This window comes from Sarcophilus harrisii, chromosome 4 (assembly GCF_902635505.1).
Source record: "Sarcophilus harrisii chromosome 4, mSarHar1.11, whole genome shotgun sequence".
In the NCBI taxonomy this organism is placed as follows: Eukaryota; Metazoa; Chordata; class Mammalia; order Dasyuromorphia; family Dasyuridae; genus Sarcophilus; species Sarcophilus harrisii.
In genome coordinates this window covers 35,266,161-35,285,399 of record NC_045429.1, presented here as the reverse complement: position 1 = coordinate 35,285,399, position 19,239 = coordinate 35,266,161, and the positions used below count along the sequence as shown (strand labels likewise).

General features: G+C 40.1%; 1 protein-coding gene across 4 annotated transcripts in view; it reads right to left on the bottom strand.

Moving 5' to 3' along the window:
* Nucleotides 1-15,999, bottom strand: part of LOC100923253 (guanylate-binding protein 4) — a 76,822-nt gene extending 60,823 nt beyond the window's left edge. For 2 of the 4 annotated variants that reach the window (XR_004234309.1, XM_012547531.3), the window contains exons 1-9: nt 15,368-15,997; nt 12,458-12,653; nt 8,099-8,226; nt 7,881-7,990; nt 4,814-5,007; nt 3,093-3,338; nt 1,640-1,920; nt 644-856; nt 42-144 (exon numbers count right to left, since the gene is read on the bottom strand). Coding sequence is in view for 3 of the 4 variants with exons in the window: in XM_012547531.3 (XP_012402985.2) it covers nt 42-144; nt 644-856; nt 1,640-1,920; nt 3,093-3,338; nt 4,814-5,007; nt 7,881-7,990; nt 8,099-8,226; nt 12,458-12,653; nt 15,368-15,421 (1,525 nt within the window). In the remaining variant the exon portion in view is untranslated. Of the gene's footprint in view, nt 1-41; nt 145-643; nt 857-1,639; nt 1,921-3,092; nt 3,339-4,813; nt 5,008-7,880; nt 7,991-8,098; nt 8,227-12,457; nt 12,654-15,367 lie in introns of all 4 variants that reach the window. The other 2 variants (XM_031969362.1, XM_031969361.1) reach the window with 2 other exon arrangements.
* Between the last annotated feature and the right edge of the window lie 3,240 nt (nt 16,000-19,239).

Below are 19,239 nucleotides of genomic sequence, written 5' to 3'. Positions count from 1 at the left end.
CCCTGCATGATTAGATCATCACACACCACAGCTTCTTATACCTTCCAAGGCCTTTTTTTGTTCAGTGAGAGCTTGATCTGTCTGCAGGATGGAATCTTCTGTCACTGCCAATGACTGTAGAAACTTTTGGAGGATCTCATCTGCCTGAACAAGCACATAAGACACAGACACATAATCTTCCTCAGACAACTTCAGTTACTGGGAAGGACATACTCTCTGGGACAGGAGCAGTATCTGCTCTTGAGGCTAGAGTATTCTTTTTCTTAAAAAGTATTGAAAACATTTGGGTACTTGATGATCTCAAGAGACTAAACATGACTCCGAATAACAAAAAGCCAGGTCCAGCTGTGGACATCACATTCCAAGCTGGAACCTGAGCTACCAGGCCAGCCTGCATTAGGTATGACCTCTTAGGTCCCTCTGATAACCTAGTTTCCTAAACTGTACAGCTGATTCTCTAGGAAGAAGGAAGGCATTTCTGTCAAGAACTTCCAGCTAATATGTGAACTAAAAATCCCCAGGGTTCTAGACTTTCTCCTCCTGAAAGTTATTGGTAGGAGGCAGTCACTGCTCCAATTCCCAGTGCAAACAATGGAAACCTCCTTGTAATGTCATCATTCCTGGTCTTGTGGTCTTTCCTCACCTTTAGCCCTTTCTTGGACAGTTGATGATAATTAGTTATCATTTTTTCTCTTTCTTTCCTGTAGATATTGTAACCCCCTGGCACAGAGAAGGTTCCCTTAGAAATGGCTTCTCTCAGGGACTGTGAGAGCTGCTCAAGGTGATCTTGACAGTATTTGGTTGACACTTCTTCATTTTGACGTATGAAACCATCTTTTTCAGTTTCTAAAATTTGCTGCCAATGAAATAGAAAGAAATCAGAAAAAAAGGATAAGGAACAGTAGTGATAATAACAGAAAATGATTGACATGATGCCTCAAAGATTATAAAAGCATTTTAAATGTTCTATTTCATTGTGAAGGGAATGAGAGCCTAAAGAAACCATTGAGATGTCTACCAGTTCTTTTTTTTTTTTTTTTTTTGGCAAGATGTCTAGTCGGGTAGAATAAAAATCATATCCTGGCATATCCTGAGAGCTTAGAGATATGAAGTCTGGTTTTAAATCTCCTACTCCATAGATTGATTGCCATGGACAAGTTCTTATTCTCCACAAGAAGTAATTACATCAAATGATCCTCCATGTCCCTGTCAATCCTGAAAGTCTATCCTAAGGGTTCTCTCTTTGGATTGGTTCAAATAAGTGCTGCAAAGTTAAGACAGAGCAGACATATGGGCTGACAAGAAATACTGCAAAAGGAAGCTGAGGAGTGAATCTGCACTTGAGAAAAACTCCAGGGTGCTCTGAGAGTTTTCTGATGCTGGCTAGTCAACAAATCTGAGAGGGGGAGATTTTACCTTGTAAGAATGCATTTTAGTGATTCACAAGGAGGGAGCATTTTTTCATAGAAAGTGAGATTTAGGCCTTCATGTCTCTAGCTTTCTGGAGAGACCAGGCTCTTCTCTCATGAGGAAGGGAGACAGGCCCCAAGGTCAAAATAATTGGAAAGAGGCTGATCAGCCTCTGTGTTTACGCAGAAAAGAGAGGTAAGAGGAAGGATAAAGGACAGAGAGAACTTACCACCAGTTCCTTCTGATACTTCTGGTTCTCATCCTTGAAAGAATGCTTCATGAAAATTGAGAGAGCTTCCTTCTCACACAGTGTATGTACACTTAGCAGGTCCTGGAGAGTCTCTGTGGGGAAGTCCACCTTCAGGGCCATCTGCTCCACATAATGCTGTGCAGCTTTTTGCACAGCAGCTGGGTTCTCAGTCTGAGCCAAAGACAACACTGCATTCTCCAGACAGGGAACGTCACCACTGGAGATTATCTTCACATAGGTCTCCAGCAGCTTTCCCAACCCTGACATACAAAAAGAAGATGATGGGAAAGGAACCATCATTCAATGGGGTACAAGTGTCAGCCATCTAGGAGAACTCATGTCTAGCCAAAGATCTTTGAAAATAATCTTAGGAAGTAAGTTCTCACCACAACTGGACAATTTTGACTAAAGGGGAGATCAGGACACTGAGTAATGCAGCCTCTTGTATTTTTTTTAATGATTTAAATGGTTAGGAAATGTCAATTATTTATCAAGCCTAAATATGGCTTTTTGCACATTTTTTTCTCATTTCTCCTAATTTTGACCTGTATCATTAAGGGAGATATAGCCAAGCATTCTTCCTTGGTTTTATTCTTGTGGGAACTTCTATTCTTTCACTCAGTCAAGTTGACTCTGGCAATGTTTGACCTTGTCTATATATTGCTTAAAATGTTTTGCCCAGAATTGAATTCAGACTACCAACTGCTATCTACCTAGAGCTAGATAAATCCAGGAGCAGTATTACTTCACCTATTCACAACAAGAAATTCTTGAATAATTTTGCATTTGAGAATATGGACTCATATTTAACTTATAATACATTAAATCACCCAGATCTTTTCACCAAGAATTGTTGTCTATCTATATCTGTCCTATCCTCTGCTTAAGTGGATTTTTATACACAAATGGAAAACTTTGCATTTCCCTTTATAAGGTTTCATCATACAATCCTTCGTATTGTAAGGATTCATTTAGAGTCATTGACTTACCCTTCCCAGATCCTGAAATCTAACTATGCTAAGTTGATTTAATTCTTATGATCTATGTCAAGCTAGTTATAGTGTCAAACGAGGAAATTTGCTCAGTCTGATTCCTTTTCATATCATCCTTTTAACGGTTCTGACAATTTGGTCAGAAATAGAAGTCAGAGTCACTGATTTATAAATTACTAACTCCACTTGGCTTCTCCTCTGGAAAATGAAGGCCACTGTTATGCTCTACTCCTGTAGCAACTGTCTAATGGAGACTCTCTCCATAGAGAACACTGATATGGTCTCAAGGATTTTTAAACTCAAAGATAGATGAACAAGAAACTCATGCTTATATGAGGATTAATATAAAAATTTTACAGTATCTATCTATAAATGAAAAAAGAAACAAGGAACTCATCTCAAATCCCAATCAAGTATGCAGTGGGACTAAGTAAACTTACGATTTCCATTGATCGTGATACCCCCACTAAGGGTCTTGGGTTTTGCATTGGAAAAGATGTAAGAACAAAAGTTATCTGTTTGATTCCTGAACGAAGCTTCCAGCTGACTTTCTTGGACATCTTGAAGATGAGCTAAGAGTGATTTATCATTTGTTGGACGGTCAAAAGTAAAACACTTCCGCTTTGGAAAGAATTTTCTGATGCACTCTCGTGGGAGGTTGATTAGTTCAACTTTGGAGTCATTGCCTGAGAAATAGGAACACAGGGATCATGATAAAGAAAAAAAAAACTGATGACACTTAAGACTGGGAATTGCTTTATTGAAGTTTTCATACACCCAGAACTCTTCTGGACTTTTCTTCTTGAAACACCTAGTTCTCTGCAGGCCTCTGGTATTATAGAACCTGCAAAAGAGGGTCTTGCAAGCCCTGAAGCTTTTTATTTATTTTTTTTACTTATCGTCTACATGTTTTCCCCCATTAGCATGTAATCTTTTTGAGAGGAACTATTGCATTTTGATTCCTGTATTCCCAGCAACTAGCATTGTCCCTCGGGTAGAATAGATATTTAATTAATGCTTATTGATTGGAATAGAAGGAACTCATTGTCAAGCACGATTTCAAGATATTTCAGTGGCATTAGTATCCCTGCCAGTATTCCATCAGGAAGTTAGTTACCAGACTACAATGAAGATAGAACACAATAAGAAATGTGTGCTTTTAGGAATATAAAGCATTATGAAACATGTTGAAAGAATAAAAGGCTACTAGAGCAATGGCAGATGTACATGGGAGCATGTGATGGTCAATCAGAAATCTTTAGGACAAGCAAGATATAGCTGAGAGAGACATATCCAATATTTCTCTAGAATTCTCTAAGGGAGAAACCCTCTGTCCTCACTGATGAATGTCTATTTCAAATACATTTTAGAGGTTTTAAGTGCAAGCTTTTAATTTTATAGGTGAGGAAACTGAGGCTGAGAGATATTGGCCAATGTCACCTGGGCAGTAAGAAATCAAAACTGAAATTTGCCCCTAGGGCCTCTGATCCCAAATGCCCCATTCCCTTTTGTTATACAACACAGACTCTCAGCTACATGCCTTTTCTCTTTTTATCAAAAAGATCTATGCTTTTAGTAGATCAACTGTGGGATGATGACTAAAAAGTTGGCAGGCTTGCAAGACCCTCTCTGACAGGTTCTGTAATACCAGAGGCCTGCAAAGAGCTAAATGTTTCAAGAAGAAAGGTCCAGAAGAGTTCTGGATGTATGAAAGCTTTAATAAAGCAATCCCAGTCTTAAGCATCTACTTAAGTGTCTCAAGTTGTGCCTTGGACTGAATGAAATAACCCTTAAAATCAAATCATTTCCCTTTATTGAAATACCATGCTCAGCAATAACTGTAGGGCATCACCTTCATTTTATAAATTCATAAAATATAAACCCATAACAGAAGCAGGCAAAAATCAGTTATCTCATGGACTAGGCCACTAGAGTATGAAAATTCTGGAGCTATAAAAAAGATATTAACTGACCCTTAGTAAAGCCAGGAGAATATAATCTCTCATTCTATAGTCCATGAGATTAAAAAAAAAAATTAAAAAAAACTAAGCCCCAGGAATAAACATCTAAACGCCAAAGAAAAGGAAGAACATTTGGTGTCAGTTCACCCTGTACTGCCCAGGGCCATCCATGTGCCCAACCTTGATTTCTGGGAAATTACCTTTACTGAGCTTCAAGGCATTTTCCAGGTACTCATCTGGGGTAATGGGGCATCCATCTATCTTCAGTTCCAGGGTGAAGTCCCGCACTGCCCACACAAAGTCTGGGAAGAAGCCCACAAACTCTTCAGACTCCTCTTCAACAGCATTAGGTGAAGATTTGATTTTGATTAGCTTGGTCAGCTCTGTCACGTACCTGAGGTCATGGATAAGGAAAAGGTAACACCCCCCAGCACCATCAGTTCCCACTCCTAGTTCTACTTCTACAGTGAAGATAAGAAAATCTTCTCTCCACTGAGTCTTATAGTCTCTCCCCCTCCTAGGAGAATTTCTCTATTAATGGGATTTCAGACATTGATATAAAAGAGGAAAGGAAGAGCTTTTCAGTGGAACCCCTGATCAACTTGATATATTTTTCAATCAATGTGTTGAGACATTAGGTCTTATCTTGTTTCCTGATTATTTTAATATTAAAACAAAGAATCTTATCCTCATCTGGCCAGTCAAAAAGCATTTACTAAATGCTTACTATGTATCAGGAACTTTTCTAAATGGTGGGCATAGAAGTAAAGCAAAAGTGGTAGCAGGAATAGAGCACTGGACTTGAAATCAGGAAGGTTCACCGACTTTATGTGCTATAACCCCTGACCAAGCCACTTAATCCCATTTGCCTCAGTTTCCTCATCTTCAAAGTGATCTGGAAAAGGAAATGGCACCATTCTAGTGTTTCTTCCCAATTTCCACATGTGGAAGAAAAGCCCAATGGACTAACATATAGTTGGGCATGACTGAACAACTGAACAACAGAATATATTTTTCCTGTTCTCAGGGAGACCACATTCTAATGGGGAAGATAACATGTAAACAATTATGAATACCATGCATACATTCAGGATTTATGGCTATCTCTGTGTGTATAACAATGTTGATAGCAATATAAATCCTTAATGTAAAGATCAGCCAGAGGAAGGCAGTGATATAGGGAAACTGAGAGAGACCTTTTGTTGAAGCTGAGATTTGTACTGATATTTGGAAGAAAGAAGGGAAAGTAGGAAATGGAAGGGAAGAAGGAGGGAATTCCAGGCATGAAGGACAGTTGGAATAAATGCACTGAATAAGATGTTACTGTGAAGTGAGAGGAACAGCAAGAACACCAGTGTGCTCTGTTGATTGTGTATAAGGAGGACATAAGGTGTAAGGAGACTGAAAATGCAGGAAAGGAAATGTTGATCCGAGTTTTAAAGCCAGACAGAAAATGTTATATTTGATCCTGGGTTAATAGGATGTACTAGAGCCTATGAAATTGATGATGGAATCATATTGACAAATTATGCATTATGAAAACTACCTTTGTAATTGAATGGAGGAGGGCCTGGAGTGGGGAGAGACTTGGGGCAAGGAGACCAACCAGCAATTTATTGCAACAATCCAGGTATGAGGTGATGAGAAACTCCACCAGAATGGTGACATCATCTGGGTAAAGAAAGGGATATTTAGAAGAGATACAATGAAGATAGAAATAAAAACTCATGATAACATATTGGATATAGGAAATGAGAGAGAATGAAGAGTTTAGGATGGCCCTTAGGTTGAGAGACCCAGGGGATGGTTATGTTCATGACATGAACAAAAAGTTGTGAAGACAGAAGGGTTTTGCAGAAAAGAAAATTAATTCTGTTTTGGTCATGTTGCGTTTGAAATGTCTACAGGCCATTCACTATGCGATGTCTAATAGACAAGTAGACCTGAGAATCTGAAACTCAGCAGAGAGATTGGGATTGGATAAGTACAAGTGAGAATCATCAGCATAAAGATGGTTGATAATTGAGTCCTTTGGAGCCAATGAGGTTATCTAGCTATACAGGGTAATGGGAGAAGAGAAGACAATTCAGGGACCAACTCGACAAAATAGCAATGATCAGTAGCTATAAATGTAGATCCCAGTATAAGAGATGAGGAAAGGTCAGACTAGTAGGAAAAGAAAGAGGTCTCTCTCAGTTTCCCTATATCACTGCCTTCCTCTGGGAAATATCTGACCTTTACATTAAGGTTTTATATTGCTATCAACATTGTTATACACACAGAGATGGCCATAAATCCTGAATGTATGCATGGTATTCATAATTGTTTACATGTTATCTTCCCCATTAGAATGTGGTCTCCCTGAGAACAGGAAAAATATATTCTGTTGTTCAGTTGTGCATGAAACTCTAAGGAGGGTATCTAGGAGAAGAGCTTGCTCCCCAGTGGCAAAGGCACAGAGAAATCAGGGAGGATGGCATTTGAAAAGGGACCAGCAGATATGGTACTTTACAGATCATTGGTCACTTTGAATAGAGGAGGTTCGGCTGAATGATGAGATCAGAATGCAAACTGCAAAGAGTTTAGAAGAGCATGACAAGAAGAGAAACAGAGGCTCTGATCATAGGCAACCTTTTCAATGAGTTTCATTATGAAGAAAAGAAGAAATAAAGAATTGTAGAATTCTGAGACATTTGAAAGCATTGAATGAAGGTTTTTAAAGGATGTAGAAAACATGGCTGATCATTCAGGTGACAAGGACAGATAGGGAGGCCTGAAGATTAATGAAAGAGGAAGGATGAGAGAAAGGATAACTTGTTAGAAAAGATAGGACAAGATGGAATCAAGGAGTGTGTAAGGGGTTTGCTTTGGCAAGGAGAAAGGGCCATCATTTCATATAAGAGAGAATGGGATGTAGAGGAAGACCTTTGAGTGACATGAGATGAGAAAGAGTAGAGAAGAAGCATGGATAAGGCAGAGGGAACAATGCAATGATCAAGCATTTCAGAGCTCTTCATTGTGGAAATGGAATACTTATGGCGATCTGAACTATGGCCCACCCAAGTCTGAGCTTGGTGCCAGCCTATCATCCAAGGCTCAGTCAATCAGGCTTAGGAACATTGAGCCCCAAAAGGTTGAACACCCAATGATAGGTATTTCTGGTCAGAGTAACTCATGAGGACAGCTCTTCAACTCTGCAGAACTTTCCTGGTGAGGGAGCACCTGCATTAAGGAGGTCATGGATGTTCTGGAGTTCTGAAAGGATACTGCATCTGTTCCAAGGCCTGGTGGTTGATGGTGTTCATACTGTTGTACACAAAAGTGCTGCTGAGCAGGACGGCCAGGGCAAAGATCCACGAGTCATTCTTGGGGTCACCCTACAAACAGATTATATCAGTCAGACTCCGGGGCAGGGGGGGGTCACTCCTTCTTAGGTCACAGAGCTGGGGAGGGGAATTGAGTGAGCAGAATGTCACTGTTTTTACCTTTTCCACATCTCCAAGGCCCTCAGTGTCAAGCAGAACTAAGACATGGTCCTGTTTGCTGGGATGAGGGAGACACCACATCCAGATACCCTTTGTCTCGGACTGCACAGTGGATCCCAGGGAGAAGCCTGCAAGGGAACAGTGAGACATGAAGGCCCAGTGGAGGAGGAAGCCCAGAGGCTTCAGTAGCCCAACTCCTGGGATCATAGCTAGCATTTATACAGCACAATCCATGTGTGTTCTGTCCTTCTGTCTTCACAATAATCCTGTGAACTCTATTTTTTAAAGGTTTATTATCAGAATGCATTTTTTAAAATTGTAATGGTATTTCATTTTTCCATATACATGCAAAAATAGTTTTTAACATTTTCCCTCACAAAACCTTGTGTTCCAAATTTTTCTCCTTCTCTTCTCCCCTCAGCCCATCCCCCCAAGACAGCAAGGAATCTGATATAGGTTAAATATGTGCAATTCTTCTAAACATATTTCCACATTTGTCATAATCTTCAGCTCAAAAGGGGAAGAGATAGAATAAAGGAACAAAGTTAACAAACAACAACAATAAAATTGAAAATACCTTACTTTGATCTATATTCAGTCTTCATAGTTCTCTCTCTGAAAGTGGATGGCACTTTCTTTCAAACTCTGTAAGAATTGCCTTAAAACACATCATTGTTTTAGGTTTATGAAAAAGCCTAGTGTCTTGAACTGTGCATTTCTTTTTTTAATAATAGTTATTTTATTTTCAAAATAGATACAAAGATAGTTTTCAATAATCAACTTTGCAAAACTTTGTGTTCCAAATTTTCCCTCTCCCCCTACCTTAGATAGTAAGTAATCCAATAAATGTTAAACATGTGATTCTTCTAACCATATTTCCAAAATTATCATGCTGCAAAAGAAAAATAAGATCAAAAAAGGAAAAAATGAGAAAGAAAAAAGCAAGCAAACAACAACAACAAAAATGAAAATACAATATTGTAATCCACATTCAGTCCCTATACTCCTCTCCTCTGGCTTTCTCCATCACAAGTCTATGAGAATTGGTCTGAATCATCTCACTGCTGAAAAAGCCATGTCCATCAGAGTTGATCATCACATAATCTTGTTTTTGCTGTATACCATGTTCTCTTAGTTCTACTCACTTCATTCAGCATCAGTTCATGTAAGTCTCTTCAGGTCTCTCTGAAATCATCCTGCTGATTGTTTCTTAGAGAAAAATAATATTCCATAATATTCCCATATTATAACTTATTCAGTCATTCTCCAGCTTATGGGCATCCACTTAGTTTCCAATTCCTTCCCATTACAAAAAGGGCTACCACAAACATTACTGTACATATGGATTCTTTTCCCTTTTTTATGATCTCTTTGAGATACAGTCCCAGTAGAGACATGGCTGGATCAAAGGAAACAGTCTTTTATCAAATAGTTGACATTGTGCTAAACACTTCAAAATAAAATCTCATTTTGCTCCCCAAAACATCCTACCACAGAGGTTCTAACATTAAATCCTACTTTTAGCCTACTTTTTCTTGATTTCCTTATAATCCCACATGTAAATGCCATTTAAGTTTTGAGAGGTCTTGATTTGGTAGGTATTTATTATTATTTGTATTGTTTTAAAGTATTGTTGTTTAGTTGAATATTTTCTGTACTTGTTGGCAGACCAAGTTTTCACTAATTTTGCCAGTAGCAAAGTTTGCATCTGAGTATGAGTGCTAGAGGTGCACAATTCTTTTTTTTTTTTTTAATAGCCTTTTATTTACAGGTTATATGCATGGATAACTTTACAGCATTAACAATTGCCAAACCTCTTGCTCCAATTTTTCACCTCTTACCCCCCACCCCCTCCCCTAGATGGCAGGATGACCAGTAGATGTTAAATACATTAAAATACAAATTAGATACACAATAAGTATACATGACCAAAACATTATTTTGCTGTATAAAAAGAATCAGACTCTGAAATATTGTACAATTAGCTTGTGAAGGAAATCAAAAATGCAGGTGGGCATAAATATAGGGATTGGGAATTCAATGTAATGGTTTTTAGTCATCACCCAGAGTTCTTTCTCTGGGCGTAGCTGGTTCAGTTCATTACTGCTCCATTGGAAATGATTTGGTTGATCTCGTTGCTGAGGATGGCCAGGTCCATCAGAACTGGTCATCATATAGTATTGTTGTTGAAGTATATAATGATCTCCTGGTCCTACTCATTTCACTCAGCATCAGTTCGTGTAAGTCTCTCCAGGCCTTTCTGAAATCATCCTGTTGGTCATTTCTTACAGAACAGTAATATTCCATAATATTCATATACCACAATTTATTCAGCCATTCTCCAATTGATGGACATCCATTCAGTTTCCAGTTTCTAGCCACTACAAAAAGGGCTGCCACAAACATTCGTGCACATACAGGTCCCTTTCCCTTCTTTATGGTCTCTTTGGGATATAATCCCAGTAGTAACACTGCTGGATCAAAGGGTATGCACAGTTTGATAACTTTTTGAGCATAGTGAGGTGCACAATTCTTGAAGGTTTGAACCCTAACTAAGGATGGATTTGCTGTATACCTATTCAGTGTGTGGAGGCACTACTGAAAGGTCTTTATAACCATTTTAAAGGAATGTAACATCCTGGGAGTTTCCTAGAAATCAAACAGTTCAGCTGGGGCTCCATGAGAGCTTCCTGATATCAGGAACTTTGCCAGATTCCCAGAGAGAAATCCAGGAAAGGGAAAGCAAGCTTGTGTGACTGCTGACATCCTGCTATGATTTGGGTGGTGGAATCTTGTAGAGAATCTGTCCAGAAGAGGCCTTGTAAAGATTAATTTCTTGTTACTTAGGTTGATGAAGTGAAAAGTTGAGGCCCTTCTTGAACTGAAAATGTTAAGTGCTATGTCAAATGATTTGAACAGTCTTAAAAATAGCACCCAAAAAAAGAAGTAATAGTAAATAGGAGGCTATATTTTCACTGCTGTAGACAAAAGAGCCTGTGAACAGCAACGTGACTCAGACCATTCTGGTCCACAAATGCTAAATCTCAGCTCCCATTTGATGAGCTTATGAGAACAATCAGTCTGATGAGAATTTTTCTCCCTTGTGATTTGTCTGATTAATCAGACCAACATAATGCAGAGCAGAGACTATACCCTGAGCAGACACAGGACTGGCAATAGGTAAGATAGGAAGTTTCTAGGAGACAAGTTGCCAGGGGATAGCAAAAGGGACACTTTTCAGTTTGTAAAGAAATGCAAACATTTTCAGTGCTGGAGCAGACAGGTCTCCATGACCACTATTCTGTGGTAATTTCATTCACAAATGTCACAGTGCATGGTCTATCTCTTTGGTGGACCCTTCACCACCTTGACTCTTCTCTCCCGCCTGGAACGTTCCGTTCTGTCTTTTCCTCTCTGCCTTTTGGTTTACCTGGTTTCCTTCTATTCTCAGCTACAATTAAGTGAAAAGCTTTTCTTGATCCTTTGATACTAGTGCTTTTCCTCTAAGGATTATCTCCCAAGTATCTCATAAAATCCCATTTGTACACAGTCATTTGCATGTTGTCTTCCGTTAAACTGTGAGCTCTTGAAGAGCAAGGAATGAATTTTCCTTTCTTTTTATCCTCGGCACTTAACATAATTTCTAGCATACAGTAGGCACTTACTAAATACTTGTTGACTGACTGGAAGGCAATAGTAAATTAGGGAGCAATTTTAAACCTTCATTATTAATTAAACCTTCACTTGCCTTGTATTCCAAACCTGTGGCATAATGTCCTCCCAAAATGACTCCTATGAGTAGATTCATTTCAGAAAAGTCTAGAAAATCTTACATGAACTGATGCATAGTGAAGTGATTCAGGAGAACACTGTATGCAGTAACAGCAAGATCATGTGATGGTCAACTAAGACAGACTTGGCTCTTCTCAGCAATGTATTGATCCAAGACACTTCAGATAGACTTGGGTTGGAAAATGTCAACTACCTCTAGAGAAGAACTATAGAAACAATGCAAATAGTAGCATACTATTTTCACCAATTTTTTTTGCTTATTTGTTTGCTTTTTTTCTCATGGCTTTTTCCTTTTGTTCTGTGAAAATATGTTTAAATATTTAATTTAAATATTAATTTAAATTAATTTGATGTGGAAATATATTTAAAATTATTGCACATTTATAACCTCTATCAGACCAATTGCTGTCTTGGAAAGGGAGAAAACAAAAGAGGGAGGGAGGAAAAAATTGGAACTCAAAATCTTACAAAGGAACAGCGGAAGTTATCTGTTTATGTAATTGGAAAAATAAAATACTGTTGAAAAAACACAAAAATAGATTCTCATAGCCTAGACACTCCACTTACCTGAGTTCTTTCCTGCTAACTTGTTCATCAGGTAGGACTTTCCAGTACGGTACAATCCAACAATAGCTACCACCACCACTGGCTTGTCGATGGAAGTTAGAATCTGTAGGGCTTGTGGGTTTACTGTCAGCTCTTCATTAGTGTTTTCTACCAGACATATGGGGGCTTCCATGAACACTGCTGGGATCACAGTCACCTGTAAATGTGGAGGAGCCCTTTAGACAGCAATCAAGGTACGGAATTCACATGATCCTCAATTGAGACAGACTAGGTGAATTACAAATTAATTACAGCAGAAGAGAGGCTGCTCTGTGCTTGTGGAATTTTTTGTTTAGAAATACAGAACTGGTGATGAGATAATAATGATGATAACAATAATATCAGCCATAATAATAACCTTTATGTAGTGCTTTAAGAGATACAAAGCACTTTACACATGTTATCTTCATGACAAGCCTGGAAAATAAGTACAATCATTTCCATTCTTCAGGTGAGGAAACTGAGGCAGACTGTTTCTGGGTTTAAACATAGATCTTCCTGACTCCTGGTCCAGCACTCTATCCCCTGCAGGACTGAGCTACCTTGACCAGCTCTTCATTTTAAATCCCTAAGGCATTCTTGATCATTAGAGGAAATATTTCCACTCTTTGAAAGTCCTACCCTAGAAGTTTCTACTTGTTGGAGCAAATGCTCCTTTGCATTATGTAGATTCAGGTTCACAATGTCCATGGTCATGAGCTAGTGTGAGCATGGATGATATGGGACAGTGTTTGGAGCAATACTTTGAGACAGACAGTTTATTATTATTATTATTATTAGTGCTTGGTGCTAGTCCCTTGTAGTGTTGCCTGAATAATGAGTGATTTCTGTCCATTCCTCCTTTCTCCCACCCCACCCTGAAGTTTCTGATTACTCCTTTAATTTCTATTTCCTGACTCCTGTTTTGTCCTCTGAATTTATGGATAACACAGAGCTCTTTGGCTGACTCTTGATATGGCATTGATGATTAGTGTCGTAGTAGAGGGGACAGAACTGGTTTGGGAATCAAGAAGACATGGATTAAATACTATTTCTGACATAGCCTGACTGGGTAACTCTAGGTAAGTGATGTAACCTAACTAATGGCCCATGGATCTTTGTCAGCTTGACTATAAATTGCAGAATTATTGTAGGCCTACATTGGTAGAGGAAGTTTTGTCCCTAGGAGATCATTATACTAAAGAAACCTTAGCTCCAGATAAAAAAAAAATCATTGGTGGAAGTTACCCCTTTTCTAAATAGGGAATAAAGACTCCAAATTCTAACCTCATGACAGGAATCTAGAACCAGCTCTTCAGTGGTTGCTAGGACAATGACTGAGACTGAAGACATCTCTAGTCCCTCCAGATAAGGAAGACCTTAGGCTCAGAGCCATAGTTGAACCCAACCCTTACATAAGTTGTAGATCTATAAAGCACTTTAGTGTCAGTTCTGGGAGCCAGTAAATGAGGTCAGGAGGGGACGACAGTCACTTTCCCTGTCTGCTTCCCAAGGTCCCCAGGGATTCCTTTTGTTTGATTTGTCAGTGTTTACCCTGAATTTCTGGTCCATTGTACTTGATCTATGAATCTTAACTCTTCAGAATATTCCAGAACTTTACCATATCAAACATAATTTAGATTTCACTAGTTATTGGGGGCCGTGCAAGGAGACTTTTCTCATTTCTCTTGAATTTGAAATGACCAACACCTGGATGTCATGGATTAGGAAAGCACAAGGGAAAGGGACGAGATGGGCCATCCCTTGACATGGAGCTCAATGAGGCCACGTGGTAAGGTTGGATATAGGGCAGGACCTGGAATCAAAAGAAGCTACACTTATATCCTGTCAGCTACACAGCCCCGTAGGTAATCATGGACTTAATGTTTCTGCACCTCAGGTTCCTCATCTCTGCACTGAACACAATAACAAAGTGCCAGCTTCATTGGGTTCTGTGTGGCTTAAATAATATAATTTTTCTTAAAAACATAATTCAAATGCTATGTAGTGTTATTTCTCTTCCTGTTTCTCTACCCTTTTTTTTAATCTTAGTTTTAGCTTGGACTGCTCCTAATGATTTTGCTCAATCTGTTCTTTGCCTCATGGATCACTGCCCTGTGCTGGTGATAATGTGCATCGGCTAACCAACGATCCACTGGAGAACTAAATAACAAACTACTCTGGTATCTTTGCTAAGAAAACTATAGACAGCTGGTCTATGGGATCTTGAGGAATCAGACATTAATGAACAATTGAAAACAACTACTGCAAACGTAGCAATTTCCCCATGTAGAGTCCAATGTTTAGTAAGGGACCAAGCCCTGGCAATCCTCCCAGTAATCTCCCAGGAGCCTGTTGAAACAGCAGGAAGCCCACAGAGCCCAAGGGAACCCAGTAGAAGGGCTACCCTTGCTGCCCATGCCCCAAGAACCACCCAGGAAGGAGGAGGACCCTCCTGATAGACATCCACCCAGAACTGGAGGTGAAAAGGAAGTGCTAGTGCTCCCTCTACATTTATCCCCAGGCTGACAGCTACATCACAACTGGAGTATTCTGGGAATTCACCTCCCCTGCTTGAGAGCAATTCCCTTCCCAGCTGATGTAGACTCCAGCATGCTGGCAAACTTTTTACATTCTTCCTCTCCCAGCAAGAACAAATGCCTTTGCCCCTATGACTGCCTAGGTGACAGAGGGCCAGGCTCTGCAAGCTTGAAAGCCAGTTCCAGTGTGGTTTTCCCTCCACTAGGCTGAGAGTCATTGATTCTACACTTCTAAGTCACTCAAGAAATCCGGTCACCCCATTCCCTGTCTGCACCCACATCCTTTCATCTCCACTTTTACCAAGGAAAAAAGAGCCAGAAAAGATAAGAGAAAACTTGCCAATACCCTCACCTGCGTCAGGAGGCTGCAGGCCAGAATGCTCACAGATGCGCTCCCAGCTCTCATCTTCCTCTCAGCTCTTCTCTGCTCTTCTTCTCTCCCCTCTTCTTTCTATGGCTTTTCAAAAGCCTTCTCTCGCTGAGAGTAAGGAAGCAGGGGCGGGCGGGCGCAGGAAATCGAAACCAAAAGCGCATCTTGCCACTGCTGACTCCTCAGCCTAAAACGAGCGGAGAAAGCAGATCTGGGGCTTTCGGAAGGGAGGCGAGGGCCCAAGTCTCCCCCGGGGACGAGGGCTTCCGCTCGGGGATAGTCTAAAGCCAGCCCCCGGAACCTTCGTTCCTGGCAGGAGGAAGGGAGCCCGGGGCCCCGCGGGGCAGAGTTTCCCGGCAGATCGCCAGGTCCGCGAAACGTCCCCGGCCGCCGGCCTTACATCAGTGCTAATGGACCAAAATCTTGTTGTCTGCGGGCATTGAATCTCATGCCATACACAGCTCACGGAGGACCACGAGGTGGCTCCAGAGCGCGCCGAGTGCCGGGACTGGAGTCAGGTCGATTCGTGTTCCTGACTCTGAAAGGGAAAATGAGGCAGATGATTTTGTGCAATTCTGCCTAAAGTCCAATTTATGCCCAAATTAAGAAATCACCACATGCTATCATTGGTCCTCTTCAAAAGTAAAAGATGTAACATTGTCAATTGTTTCAGCATGAAGAGATGACTTGCTCTGCAAGTGACAGGCAGCATACATCAAAATAGGAGTAGGATTGAAGTGCATTTGGAGTTGAGTAAAGGTGGAGAGCAGAGTTCTTTGAAAATAGACGCTTTCCTTCAAAAAATCGAGGATGGATATCATAATCGGAGAAAGTCATTGTTGTAACTGGGCTAGAAAAGAGTAGAACTAAAAAACCATTACACCTAGAACATGGATCTCAATATATCACTAAAGAAAGCTTTCAAGAATGCATGAATGTCCTATTGTGAAGGAAAATAACTTAAAAACTTTGTAAAGGATGAAAAACAAATACCAGCACCTTTCCAGAGCTTAGTTACCTCAACTGTAAGAGATAACTAACTCTAAGAAAAGAGTCCCCATGGTCCTTTCCAACTCTCAAGTGATGAGCCTATGAGAACAATCAGAATAACAAAAATCTTTCACTCTTGTGATCTGGCTGCTCTGATTAAGTAAGGAAGTAAGTGACAACTCCATTCTCAGATCAACATAATGTGGAGCAGAAGCTATTTTTCTGAGCAGAAGGGGGCTGGCAGTAGGTTTCTTACCATTAGACTTTCTGGGAAGACCGAGTTAACACCCTGGATGCCTTACAATCAGCCGGAGTCAGGATAAGCATAAGTCCTTGGTCTTTATTCTTGGTCTTTAGGGATAGAAGTGAAGGGAATGGACACAAGCTCTCCATGACCTCCCTTCTCCTCATCCACAGCCAAAATGACTCTGCCTTGTCTTACTCCACTCCCTAATCCCTCCTACAATTCTCTGTATACACCAAAAGATCGAGCCATTACAGAATAGTGGAGTGGGCCATTTTCCAAGCATATGCCAATAGAGTAATTAGCCTTAAGTGCTCGGTTGTCTGATTCAGCGCATCTACTCAGAATTTCAGCCCTTTACAACTTTCACTAGGAGACAAGCAGCCAGAGAATAGCAACAGGAACAACTTTAAAATAGTTTATTAGTGACTGGTGCTAGTCCCTTCTTAGTGTTGCCTGAGTGACTTTGGGGTGATTTTTATCCATCTTTCCCTCCTCCCATCCCACCCTGAGGTTTCTGATCATTGCTTCAATTACTATTTCCTGACTTTTCTTTTGTCTTCTGAATTTGTGGACATCAAGGAGCTTTTATTTGACTGAGCCAATATCTTAATCATTGGCATCATGGCAGAATAGATAAAGAGTTAGTTTGGAAGTCGGGAAGACATAGAGTAAATACTATCTCTTAAACAACCTGGATGTATGACCCAAGGCAAGTCATTTAACCTGCCAATGGCCCATGGATTTTGCTAAGATTATAAATTACAGAATAGTTATAGCCCTACATTGGTAGAGGGAGTTTTATCACTAGGAGATTATTATACCAAAGAAAGGTTAGATCCTTAAGTTAAAAAAAAAAAAGACAATCAGAATAATTATTGATGGAAGTCATCCTATTTCTTACTAAGAAACTTCCCAATAGGTAACAAGAATGCCAAATTCTGACCTCATTACAGGAATCTAGAACCAGCTCCTCAGACAATGACTGAGACTCCAGCCATATTCAGTCCCTCCAAGTTAGGCCCCAGGCCTAGAGCTCCGGTTGAACACAACTTTTAACAAAAGTGAATGAATTGTGAAGAATTTTAGAGGTCTTTCTGAGAACCAGAAAACGAAGTAAGGAATGGGGATAATCATCCTTCCTGCCTCCCAGGGTCACCAAGGATTCTTTTTGCCTGGTTTGTAAATGTTTTCCCAGAGTTTCTGGTCCAGTGTAGATAGCTGATAAATCTTTATTCCTGTACCAAGTCAGCCTTTATTGTGCTAAACTTGGAAGGCAAACCTAACCCTAACTTCACAAGAAAAAGTTCCTATTAGATAAGTTGGAGCAGTATAAGGAGATTTGCCACTTTCACCATTCCTCTTGGATTTAGTCAGAATTTAAGTATTCTGAATCAGGAAAATACGAGAAAAAGACATGCCATCCCCCAAGATGGGGCTATTCAGGTCATGTGGCAAGTTGGGTATAAGGCAGCACCTGGAGTCAGGAAGAGGTGGATTCATACTCTGTCACCTCCGCTTCCCAGATGGGTGACCATGGACTTTCTGTACCTCAGGTCCATCATCTGTGCAATGGGCACAATAGCAAAGTGCCAATTTCACTGGGTTCTTATGTGGCTTAAATGAGATAATTTCTCTTAAAGGCTAATTCAGATATTATCTAATGTTATTCTTCTTCTTGCTTTCCCTACTCACTTTTTAAAGATTTAGCTTTAACTGCTCCTGATGAATTTGTTCAATCTGTTCTTTCCTCATGGATCACTGTCTGGTTGTTGTGATAATGAGCACTAACTGACAATAGATGATCCACTAGAGAAGGAAATGATAAACCAACTATAGTATCTTTACTATACTTTGGTATAGTAAAGGAAAGGAAAAAAATCCTATGGACAACTGATCTTTGGGGTCATGAAGAGTTGGACATAAATGAATGACTGAACAACAACTCTGGTTCAATTAGTAATTTCCCCCAAGTAGGATCCATTGCCTTTGATTAGGAACCAAGTCCTGGCAACCCTCCTGGCAACCTTCTAGCAGCCTGTTGAACAGCAGTGAGCCAACAAGTCCAAGGGGACCCAGTAAAAGGGCCATCCCTGCTGCCCATGCCCCAAGAACCACCCAGAAAGGAGCAAAGGCATCCTCGGAATGGTCCACACAAAATGGGTGAAGAGAATATGCTAGCCCTCTCTCTACATTTATCCCCAAATTGGCAACTATATTTTACCTGGAGTATTCTGGGAATTTGCCCTCCCCTGTTGGTGAGCAGTTCCCCTCTCAGCTGATGTAGGCTATGGAATTCTTGCAAACTTTATAGATTCTTTCTTCTATCAGCAAGAACAAATGTCATTCTCTCTAAGATTGCCTAGGTGACAGAGGACCAGGCTCTACATGTTTGAAATTCATTTCTAATGTGGTTTCCACTTTACTAGGCTGAGAATCATTGATTCCATTTTAATTTTAAAAAAAACCTAGAAATGATGTAGTCCCATCCCTTGCCTGTATACATGTAGCATTTCATCTCTGTTTTTGCTGAAGAGAAAACATCACAAAGGCTCACAGGATCAAAGCCAGGATCAGACAACTTAAAAAAAAAAAAAAAAAAAAAAAACAGGTTACTATC